This window comes from Echinococcus granulosus (assembly GCF_000524195.1).
Source record: "Echinococcus granulosus chromosome Unknown EG_S00013, whole genome shotgun sequence".
In the NCBI taxonomy this organism is placed as follows: Eukaryota; Metazoa; Platyhelminthes; class Cestoda; order Cyclophyllidea; family Taeniidae; genus Echinococcus; species Echinococcus granulosus.
The window spans coordinates 778,597-789,953 of NW_020170393.1; the positions used below are offsets into that span (position 1 = coordinate 778,597).

Here is an 11,357-nt window from a genome sequence, read left to right on the forward strand (position 1 = left end):
TATGCTCGAGAGCTGAATGCATAGAAGATACACCCTATTATAGTGGGCCTTTTTCTTTCTTGTGTCAACATTTATTTAAAACCGTCACATCCATAAAGGTTAGTTGGCATATATTGCATCAATTTTCTTATCTTTCCCTAGCAGTACCATATATGTACATGTGTATGTTGATTCCCAATTTTCGTATCTTAATCGTGCGTCACAAATATGTGACATGAATTCTACATAATTTGTGTCCACCAACTCGTACCCAATATAAAATTGTTCCATTTAAAAAAGTTGATAAAATGTGAAATTATTGGTTTTAGTTTAAAAATAATAATTTTTGCTTTTGAGCAGCGTTGAATGAAGTAATGGTGATCGGTATCATATTGAAACAGTGAATCATCTGGGCTGTAAGGGTTGGTAGTCCTTTGGGACCATTTTCGAAATTCAACGCACTATTGAATACAAAACCATGGTTTGAGGTAAACTGTGTAAATCAAAAACTTTTTTTGAACCCTCTGGCGATTTGAGGACATTGTCTGGGCACGGTTGTTTACGGACCGTCTTTTGATCCTTTCCGAAATGTAGCTTGTGGAACAACGCTCCTGTCTTACTTGGTTTCTTTCTACAATTTTCTCGATACACACTTGTAGAAAAAACCATATCTGGTATATGCTTAAATTTTACTTAAGGCTGTTCGTTCTTTAGGTGGAGGGATAGCGCCACGCAGCATGTAGCGGCCATAAACAGGTAATATTTCCCCCATGTAAATAATTAATCCAGTGATCCGCTTCTTTGCCTTCTCACCTGCAATTCACATTGTTAAAATTTCAACAAAGGAGTTGCTTGAGACGGCAACAAACAGACATTAAAGGCGAGGCACCATGGTGGAACATGTCATTACACCGAAGGGGAACAATCAAGGGAGTTGACTTGCAGACGTGCTGCCTAATTCTAAACAACTTCAAGCCAAAAAAAGAAGCATTGGGAAGTTCTTGTTGTCTTATTTAAAATCAAGGTTATTTTCAACAAACATTGACCTATTATTGTTTGAAGTGAGTGAGTATATGATGATGGGATAATTCTTTCAGTTGCTAATCTACACAATTTTTTGTTGTTGTTAAAGTGATTTCTGGTGGTATCTGGTGCTGATGATCTGCATAAACGCAAGGTTAGAACATGCGGAAATGCCTTGCGTGAAATTTCAGTGTACGAATTGGCTGTGAAAGGGCGGAGCTTTGCAAAAAATGATCAAACGATGTAGGATGGAGCGATTTTAAGAAGGTGGTAGATCTACCGTCTCTCTTGTTGAAAAAGGCAACAGAGAGTCATTTATATTACCTGACTTTTGGAATAATTAAATCATTCTGTAAGGAACAGAAATGGCGAAAATCGTAATGCAGTGTACCTTTGATCTGGGAAATGATTATTATAAAGGTGGAGGAAGACTTCGGTAAAAGCTAATGTGTTGAAAGTCCACTATTTAGCCCGAGAGGAGTTCCACAGTCCCAATGACTAACCAGAATTCCAGGTTTGAATTTGCCCTATTCTGTCCCATTGTAAATGTGCAGTAACAGGCGTAGGGAAAATTTATGGCCCTATTCAATGCAGGTTCTGCGACGAAGCCCTCTTATGATTTATAGCAGAAGGCAAAAGCCCCTTCCTACATACAGATACGTTTACCGGCCCTCAAGTTACAAGTGCATGTAGGGAGACGGGATAAATTATGTACCACTTAGACCATTGCCATGGTGATTGGGACATACGTAGGGAGGCTCTAAAGTGGCAGGTAGTGTAAACTGCAAACGGCAAATTCTTTGTGGCCTAGGGGACGCCCTCTTTCTCTTGTTTCAAACCAACAAAGTGTAAATCATTCTCATGAATACTGCGGGCCACACGCAGTGGAAGACATATAGCCGGCGTATGTAAGGGATGAATGAATGCATGGTGGTCAATTAAATGACGCCTCATTTACCTTCTACCCTCACGTAAGATTGTAATGGGAAACTTAACCACAGAAAACCGTCCAACAGTCTGCAAGTTATGTTAGACACTCGAAATGGTGAGTAATCATGTAATCCCATGTGACGCGACTTCGTCGAATTGTCTGGAGCCGTTGACAGACCATGGAACAATGCTGTAAAAGCTGTTTTAAAAACAATTATACTTTCTCCTGCAGTGAATAAAACTATTCCGAGGCCTTGTTGCAATTCAACAATCTCACGAAGTAAAGACATATTCCTAAATTTTTGTTATCACAAAGTGCTTTTGCTATTCTTTAATCCAGATTTAGATTGTTGTCTAAATGCCTCAAGGCTATTCAGGAGTGTGCCAGCGACTAATGCATCGACGAGACTCTCAACTCTTTTCTCAGCACAAGTTGGTGAGTGTAAAAAAAAACAAAGTAGCTGATTTGCTTTATTACCCTAATAAGAGGAGTTTTAGTGATTAAAATCCATCTGTGGCCAGATTATCAAGTTCTTTAGCGCCTTTCAATGCAAGATTGTCCCACCTCATTAAGACTTAGCAACAAATATGGCACATTAGATAGCCCCTTTCCACAATTAAAAGAACATCAAAATCTCACAAATAATGAGATGCTATTTTTCAAAAAAATTATTTCATTTGTTCCCAATAGTGTGAGTTAAAGCAAATATCTCGTCCCAATACCCTGTGGACGCACACACTGTCCGCAAGTAGACGGGACGAGGGATTCAAAAGGTCAAGATAAACAGGCGGCTCTGAGGCCCTTTCAACAGCAAATGTGCTGAAGGCAGCCTACTTCCCAAAACTAATCTAAATTTGGATTTTAAAGGTGGCTTTAATAATTTTACTTCCTTTTGGGTAACTGGCATTGTTTAAATAGTCGGGGAAATTCACTACCACAGAGACTAAGCGATCCTGATTACTATGACCAAAAATACCCGCGGATTTTTCCTTAATAACAATGTTTACATAATTTTTTTATCAACAACATGCACTTGCTTAAAAAAGGGATGATAATTACGTTTGACAGTTGACCGTGACGTTTGAAAAGAAAAGGCGGAGTAGGGGAAAATGCGAACATCTCAACATCATTGAAATGGCAAAAAGAGGAGAGACAAGAGGCCGGAGAAATAATACGCAGTTACTGAATAATACGAAGCTTTATTGCCTGCTTTAGATCTTAGACAAAAAAAAATCCTCGAAAATTGTTTTGAAATACAAATGCTGTTGGGACGCACGAAACGAGCTTCCGGTTCGGTTCACTGCTGTGTGGTGTGCACCACTTCGAGAGGTCGCTTCATTTTGGGCCGGTCAAAAATGCCTATACATCACTTTTTATGCTTAAAAAGAAAGGCTTATTCGCTTGAAGCTCAGTGCCATCAACTTTTAATGCGGAATGCAGCTTTGCCAATCGGACAACTGGGAATTTGGAAACTACTTTGATTCAACGAGCGCTTCAAACAATAGGGCATTTGCACGTCAAATGATTAACCCCTGTCAAGAGCGGACCTCTCTTTTTGCTGGTTAAAATAGCTCATTACGACCTCCAACTCAGATCCCATTTCCGTAACCGAATCTCCAAATGGGTAAGTGTACGTTTGCTTGTTGATGTGTCGAGTCACGGGGCCAGGCTTATCGAGATGTAAAAATAAGGCTTAAAAGTTAAACCTCGGAGGACACGAAGGGTGGAGGGCATGAATACATACACGCCTACGGACAGGGATCGGGTCAACTTCACAGGTGGTCGGTCGCGAAAATCGGTCATGCCATAAGGTGGTGGTAGTGGTAATGTGCGTTCTCAGAAGTGTCGAACTGGCCAGTTGCATGGCGAACAAATTGTCATAGGCGAGTAAAAGACCGTAGAAGGTGCACTTTTATCCCCTTTTTTCCCTACTACCAAAGCAAGTTGAAAAGGGATAATATGGGAGAGAGGAGAGGAAGAGAGGGACATTTACTCTAGAAGGCGTGTATACCTTGCTTGTACAAATGCATGTACGTGGAGCAGGAATGATATTTGAATAAAGGTACTTGAAAAGGCTACCAATTCGTCACAGAAACAAAGTACTATCTTCATTTATGGGAAAAAAAATGCTATTTTGCCCGTGCGTGTACGGAGTGTGGATAATAATAACTGAAATTCTGCAACCACAACTCAATTAAGTGGATCACTTTCGATACACTTTCTGTTTTGTTTTCTAGGGCGCGAACCTAGATATGGGGTCAGGTAGTCTCTTCAAGTCGTTTATTGGTGAGAGCGTAAAACAGGTTGATGACTGGACGCTTATCAGGATTTCCTATTGAGCCCCCTTCTGAGTAGTCCTGAACAAGAAATTAGTCATTCATGAGGGTTTTAAAACCGAAAATCGGTCCCTGTTGGAGTGTCGAAGTAGACGTTGGCGTAGGCAAGTTATTCATGAGGGAATCTAGTTAGTAGACCTACTTCAAAGTGCGGTCCTGTAAACTCTCGTGAAACACTAGCCTAAAAATGCCACAAAAAAGGGAGAACCATTATAAAATAAAAAAATAATAATAATAATAAAAAGAGCTAAGAATATCAGAAAAGGGAACAAAATGGGACACAGGTACATTTAACTACTAGAAGCCTTCAATCAGCCTAGTAATGTCCAAATGAAGCAAGATACTTCGTCCTGATAGGAGTTATTAATGAGAAGCCCACTGATGCTAGATGTCTTCGAAACTGGTTTCGTAATGTCACCAACAGTTGCAGTTGACAGTTCCTTAAGCATGTCAAAGTAGTGGGCTGTTTGGACAGCCTAATGAATGGTCTTGTCAAAATCCAGCATCCACACAAGCGCCGTCGTCAGTAGGGTTTGGTGATAGCAACTGTCTCCACCACCCAAGCACTTAGGCGGGCATGGACTTCCGCGATCAATGCATTATCCCCATGTTCCATTTTTTTTTCAAAACAGGGTATTATTATCCCCTTTCATATCATAATGTCTGGTTTAGAAGCAATGGGACGTGCCGACCGACCTGAATGAAATTATCTGCGATTGCCATTATCCCCTACCAAGATTACTTTGTCTGAAGGAATAACTTTTATGGCTTCCGACGCCGCTGCGATGTAACAAGAAGTCGCAATTGAGTCCAAACCGTTTATGCTCCAGCATGATGCTTTGAGGTAAAAAAGGAAATCTTGTGTCTACATTGTGAAGCACAAGTGTAAAAGTGGAATCCTTTACAGTAAGTAAAATGTTCTCTCCTGAGGGAGGGTATAAAAGGCGCCTTTCAACGACATTTACAAGAAAAGATTTCAATTCTGACAATTGAAATACCCTGGTCGGTTGGTGCCTGGCTTTGATGCCCACTCATGACAAATGAGACGTAGCCAATAAGGCGAAATTCGTCTTTCCATGTAAAAAAGCTAAGTCCTGTATCCTTTACAGCAGGCAGGATAGGAGTGCCAACTTTATCCAAACAGTAGGGACTTGCGTTAAAGACACTACGAATAGGACATCCATTTCAAGGGATCACCGTCGACAAATTTCCTGTAACGTTCTGCTGGATTAAAAATACGATTCCGATGAAAGTTTTTTTGCATTTTTCTAATTTTATTGCAAACTAAGAGTTGCAAGTGCTTTTTTGATGGCCAATGTGACAGCGGCGTTTCTGCTGACCTCCATATTAACGTTCTTGTTCACAAGTCAATATGCATAACTTGAGGCACACAACTTAAAGAAAAAAATTTCTAAAAAAAATTTCCGCCTTTTCTTAAAAATGTAGTACTTTTGTTTCGATGATTTAATTCGTGATTATGCACCATCCGAGAACATTTGAGGCTGTCTATGCGGTTAAAACATTGGAGCGACATGGAAGTTTTAGGAGCCCGTGAAGTTGGATCTTTCTTACTGCAAAGGTGATTGTATAAACAATCGGAGTGAACTTAATCCGTTTTCATACCTTCTAGTTAAACTAGAAGGAGATACTAAATGCTAATTTTATTTCTGTAAATGGAATTGGATTTAAAGCGCCTACGAAGAGATTGCACAAACTAGGGCGGAAACACCTGCGAGTAGGGCAGTGTGGCCAAGACGGACTTAAACAATGGGAAAATTTGTGACTAAGCATAAATAAACATTTAAATATGCGGAGTCTTTTTTTGTGCACCGGTAACACCCGTTTTGCTCAAAACACGCAGGGCTCTAAGAATGAGGGGGATGGTGTGTGTGTGTGTATGTTTCACTTAACTATAACAGTAGGAGAAGTAACAAAGAATTATGTAGGCTTACTTCGTTGCTATGACTAGTATTGAATCGTCGCTATGACAATTAAATTCAATCCCCCTGCTTTCTAATTCAATGGTTTAATCAAATTGGCCCTTGTTTACCCCCACAGTCCGGCTGCTAGACACACCCAGGTTAGTAGTAAGACTAAATTAAAATAACTTCCTTAGTACATATAACAGACACAGGTCAGGACTCAAAGATGAAAATAAAGTAAATAATCATTCCATCATGATCTAGAATGCTTTCCTTATTTCATTCACCTTTAAGTCGTCATGATCAAGATCCAGACGGCAACGCATCTACGGTTGCCACGAGTGCAAAGACGCATGGGAAAAGGATTTCTCAAATGCCGACGGACACAGAACAGCCCATGGGTAATTCCAAATCACCAGACTGGGCTGACAAAGCCAGTCTCTAATAGTCGCTACATTTTACTTGGTTCCGGTTGTTGGGATCTAAAATGTCAGGAAGAATGCTGTCCATGAGGAAGAGACTGCAGGAAGTCGTCCTATGATAATTACGCCTCCAAATGCCTGCTTAGCCTTTTTCCGAAAGTTCAAACTTTCCGTAGCATTTTTAAACCCCAAGGTATATTCAAATTTTGCAACATTTGGGACACGGATTCAAGGTTTCACTTATTATCTATCATTCCGAAAAAGTAGCATAGGTCTATATAAAAATAGGGTACAATTCAGTTGAGCCGCATAAAAATGCAAGAAAAGCATCTTTCTGCCATGAAAATATTCTTGGAAAGGACATTTGCTTTCTGAAAAGAGATACATGACTCTTCAATGCCTGACAGGTGCTGTCACACAGAGCACAAACCGATTCAACGACACTCGGAACATAAAACCCTTTATATTTTACGTTTAACTTGATTTTTACTCTAAAGAAAAACCAATTTTGACTAAGTTGTGACATTTAAGAAAAAGTTGATTTTGGACAGTTAACTGTTTGACAGGGCCAGGAGGCTTGTTTGGGTTCACCTTTCCGTGTGCACCGAAAGTCATGCGTCATTTTACAATTGTTTTAGGTGGTGCTTTTCCCCTAAAAATGCTTGATAATCTTTCTGTGGAAAAGGCATGACTGGGCGACTCGCATCAGTGCCATCGAGAGGCTACTTCGACTTGAGGTCCTAGGCTTATCACTAAGCCGGGATAAAGCTCATCCACCTCAGCGTCTTTCGCTTGCACACAGTTCTCAAGGCAAACAAGCGACTTTGGGTTGAATTGACAATGACCGTCAACACCCCCGAATGCCACAGCTAACAGGAAAGACTAAGGAGGATAAATGATCTTTGCGTTGCTCCTCAACAAAAAAAAACGTTACTCTTGAGTTCTCGCCTTTTAACTTATCGATGCCTCCGGGAGTATGGAAGTAGAAACTACTGGTAATTTCTCTTTTTTACCTTAAAAAAATATTGTCGCAGACTGCAGACTAATCAATGTCATCTCAATTTCTTTCCCTACAATAATTGTTGATCCGGTATTGACGCACTGGAATGAAAGGGTGGAAGAAGGGAGATTGGAACGCGTTTTGTAATCAGTTGAGCATTTCACTAATGTAGCATTAAATTTTGTAGCTTTTAGTATTTAACCGAGATAAGTGTTTCCTATCTCAAGCACCTACTGGGTATAAAAGTGGCGGATGATAGAAAGGAAGGAAAGATGGACGGATGCATTATGGAGGCTCTCAGCTCTTCACAGCTGTCGCCAGTATTGCAATAAATCATTTTCACCTTCTTAATTTCTCCAGTAAGAAGCTAAAAACCCCAAACCTCTCATGCGAGTCTGCTATACAGTAAGAAAAACTCCTCCAGTTCAACAAGGCATCGCTGGTCCCACTCCAATGCACCATTATCAGCATCACGACAACTCACAAGTGTGTAGAGGGAAGTTATCAAGCAAGTTCGGGGCTTTAAAGCAAATAAGCCTCTTTAACGAGCTTAAACGCTACAAAATTAAAGTAACTGCCCTCGCCTATATTCTCTGAGAGACTCGCATGGAGACCAACAAATTCACAATTACGGCCAAACGAAATGCAAAATACTCATTTGAATGGACATTTTTAAAAGTTAAAATCAGGTTTCCCATCTTACTTAGGGACGGTGTATTACTTTAATAGACAGCAACCCCAGTTATCACCCCTCATAGACATTCAGCAAACTTATTGACCTTCTATCCAACAAGTATCTTGTACTTCTTCCCAACTAACTCAACACCAATCATGGTGTTTGAAGAATCGCAATTAGAAGTTTCCGTTTACCTCTCGGAAGAATTGGTAGATTCAAGTATATTTCTGTTTTTAGGGAAAAAACCTCCGCCTCTCCTAGTACACGATACGGGGAGCAAAAGTACACACGAAGTAGATGTTCCATAAATCTGACAATGCCCACGCAAAATCCCCTGTTTAGTCATCTCCTTTCAAGCCGGCCTTTCACTGCACAGTCCCCACTCCACAACAAATTAACTGACTACGATGCCAGCGGTAGAATGAATCAAGTCGGTTCCATTATCACTGGGTTCAGTGATGGTCAACTTACTAATTGAAACATGCTTATGTTTCCCTAGATAACATCAGTGTGGAGGAGACGTGTGCATCCACTTCAAAGAACTCTCGCGTCGTGTAGATAAGAGAATGCTCTGCGTGGTCTCGCCTACTTGCCTGTACTTGGGTTTCAAAGGCCATGCTCCTAATAATCTACGAAACTCAAACAATTTAGCTCATAATTTACTGAAGTTTTTAAATAAAAGTTTTGTAGACTCCTGCAAAAGAAGACGGCATTTCCAAACTAAGATCTCAAAACAGGAGGCAAGTATTAATAGCACCTGTCAACCGTATGAACCAGTGGGAAGGGGAGAGGAAAAGCATCTCGTTATCTGTACGCAAATTCATCAATTTGTGAAAAAATTTAACTTACAAAAGGTAATTTCAGTGCAAAAGGGAGAAGTGGTTGAGTTAGCGGATATTTTTCATTTCGCTGAAACCCGAGGCAACTTTACTGACAATATTATTCAAACGATTACGACGCTCTCTCGGAAAAGCTTCTGCCATTGTATTGAAAAATACAAAAAATGCCGCATAGCTGCCTAGGACAAAAATAATCCTCCTGATGTTGCTTAATGATAAACGCAAGTTGGTCTATAAAATAAGGTGTTTACATGAATTCCCGATTGCCAATTAAAAAGTCGCCAGATGATGCAGGGCAGATTGAAGAGGAAGGCCTGGATCATGAGAACGAATGGAACCCACTGGTAGTAGAGGATTTTTCGCTCCTCACGCTCCTGTGTCGACTCTGGCACGGTTTTCTGCTTAGTGGGCAGAAAGTAGGTACTCGTCACCCAACACACCGACTCCGCGTACTCCTCCTGTGCCCGTGTGAACTCTGTGGGCACCCAACATGCTATGGGCTTGCCAATGTACTGCCTCGCGGACACCACCAGTGTGAAGATGACCAGCAGGAGAGTGGTAAAGTTGTGGCTAAACCGATCAGCGAAATCGTCGTCACGTCGATGCTTCCCCGCGTCGAGCTTGAACTTGGTCAAGCCCGCGAAGAAGTGTGTGTCCATGGCGGCGACTCAGAGTGGGGACGAGGAGGAGGAGGAGGAGGAGAAGGAGAAGCAGGCAATCTATCCTACTACTGATACCCCACTGGGCAACGTCATGAGCAGTGACTGAGCGAGGGACAATGCCATGCGTGCAGGGCAATTGAATGTGAATGGGAGTGCGTGTTGGGGTGTGTGTGTGAACACAGCACACATGCCCTGATGTAATGTAATCAGCGCTCCCGCCTATGAGACGACTGATTGGCCAGTAGCTGGTTGGCTGGCTGGCTCCGATGATGCAACGGGATGCGGATGTGCTTCTATCCACTGGCACTGCTGCTGCCTCTACTGCCACTGCCACTACCGCCGCCGCGAATGACGATTATGCATGCCATTCCTGAAGGCACTCTCCTCGCTCCTCCCCATTGTAATGCACAAATTAATGACATGTAATTACTACATCTCGTTAACCATGGCCAAAAAACCCCGTGACAGAACAAAAACGTAGAATGAACGACGTTGATCGCGGCACACAAAATGTTTTTTTAATAAATATTATTTTATAAACCGCTTCGACATTTTTTACTTCCAAAAAAATTACTACCAAGAATAAGTATAGAATTTATTCACTTTTTTCGTGAAAATTTCTGCTTTGAGAAGGGGGAGGGTGATTTTATCGGCGCTGCGGCTTGAAGCTGGCGCCAAACGTGTTTTTGACGGTTAAAGATTAGGCGAATAAAAATAATAGTAGGCCAGTGTTTTGCGCTTTTTTACCATGCGGATGCCGAATGCATGGGTGATTCGAGAACCACTCCTAGTTCGGCAGTATACTTGACAATCAGGATATATTCTCCCGTCATACTCATTCCCGAATTTCATTTAAATTTGTGTGTGCGTGCGTCCGACAATCATGACTTTCCGAGAATGTTCCCAGGTTAGGTTTGAAGCCCACCTTGTTTGTTTATTTCACATGTTTGCCTAGAAAACTCTTTCACAACAATGACGTTTATTCGAGCTCTGAAATCTGTTTTTATCCTCAATCCCAGGAGGCAAAATATATTCACACTGTGCATCACACAATAAGGCAGTATGGAGGAAATAATGGGGGGGGGGGGTATGACACAGTTTCCCCCTCTAATTTAGTGCCGCATCCAGGAAGTAAAATTAACGGGGCAAAATTGCCTGCTATAAATTAAAAAGAGAACCAAATGGAGCTGTAGGCATCGCGCGAACAATATTGAAGTAAAATAGTCACTCTGCATTTGGAAAAAGAACCAAAAGCTGATAAACACAGTGTCCGTCATCTTTTTCTTCACATACTTCATCTTCTGAATGGAATACAACACAAAAAGGTGTTTCAAGGACGGGAAAATGTGCGGGTGCCGGGTCGGAGTGATTGCGAGAGACCGAACGGCCCAGGCTCTGGTAGTAGTCCCGGTATGCGTCTACCATGGGGATGTGGCACAGGCACGCCTAGAAACTTGATGCTATAATTAATTGCCATCTTTGACTTCTGTGCCACGCGGTCGCGCCAAATGCCCACACCCGCCATGTGCCTCCTGCCCACTGCGACTTTACCACCGATTTTAGGTGA

The 11,357-nt window shown here is 41.6% G+C and overlaps 1 protein-coding gene across 1 annotated transcript; it reads right to left on the reverse strand. All coding sequences in view use genetic code 11, as the record gives it.

The window, feature by feature from the left end:
- Positions 1–8,774: 8,774 nt before the first annotated feature.
- Positions 8,775–9,787, reverse strand: EGR_02803 (Innexin unc-9; the record flags this gene model as incomplete). Its single annotated transcript, XM_024492052.1, has 2 exons — positions 8,775–8,918; positions 9,380–9,787. The coding sequence occupies 2 exons, from the start codon at positions 9,785–9,787 to the stop codon at positions 8,775–8,777; spliced, it is 552 nt and encodes a 183-aa protein (XP_024353546.1).
- Positions 9,788–11,357: the final 1,570 nt, after the last annotated feature.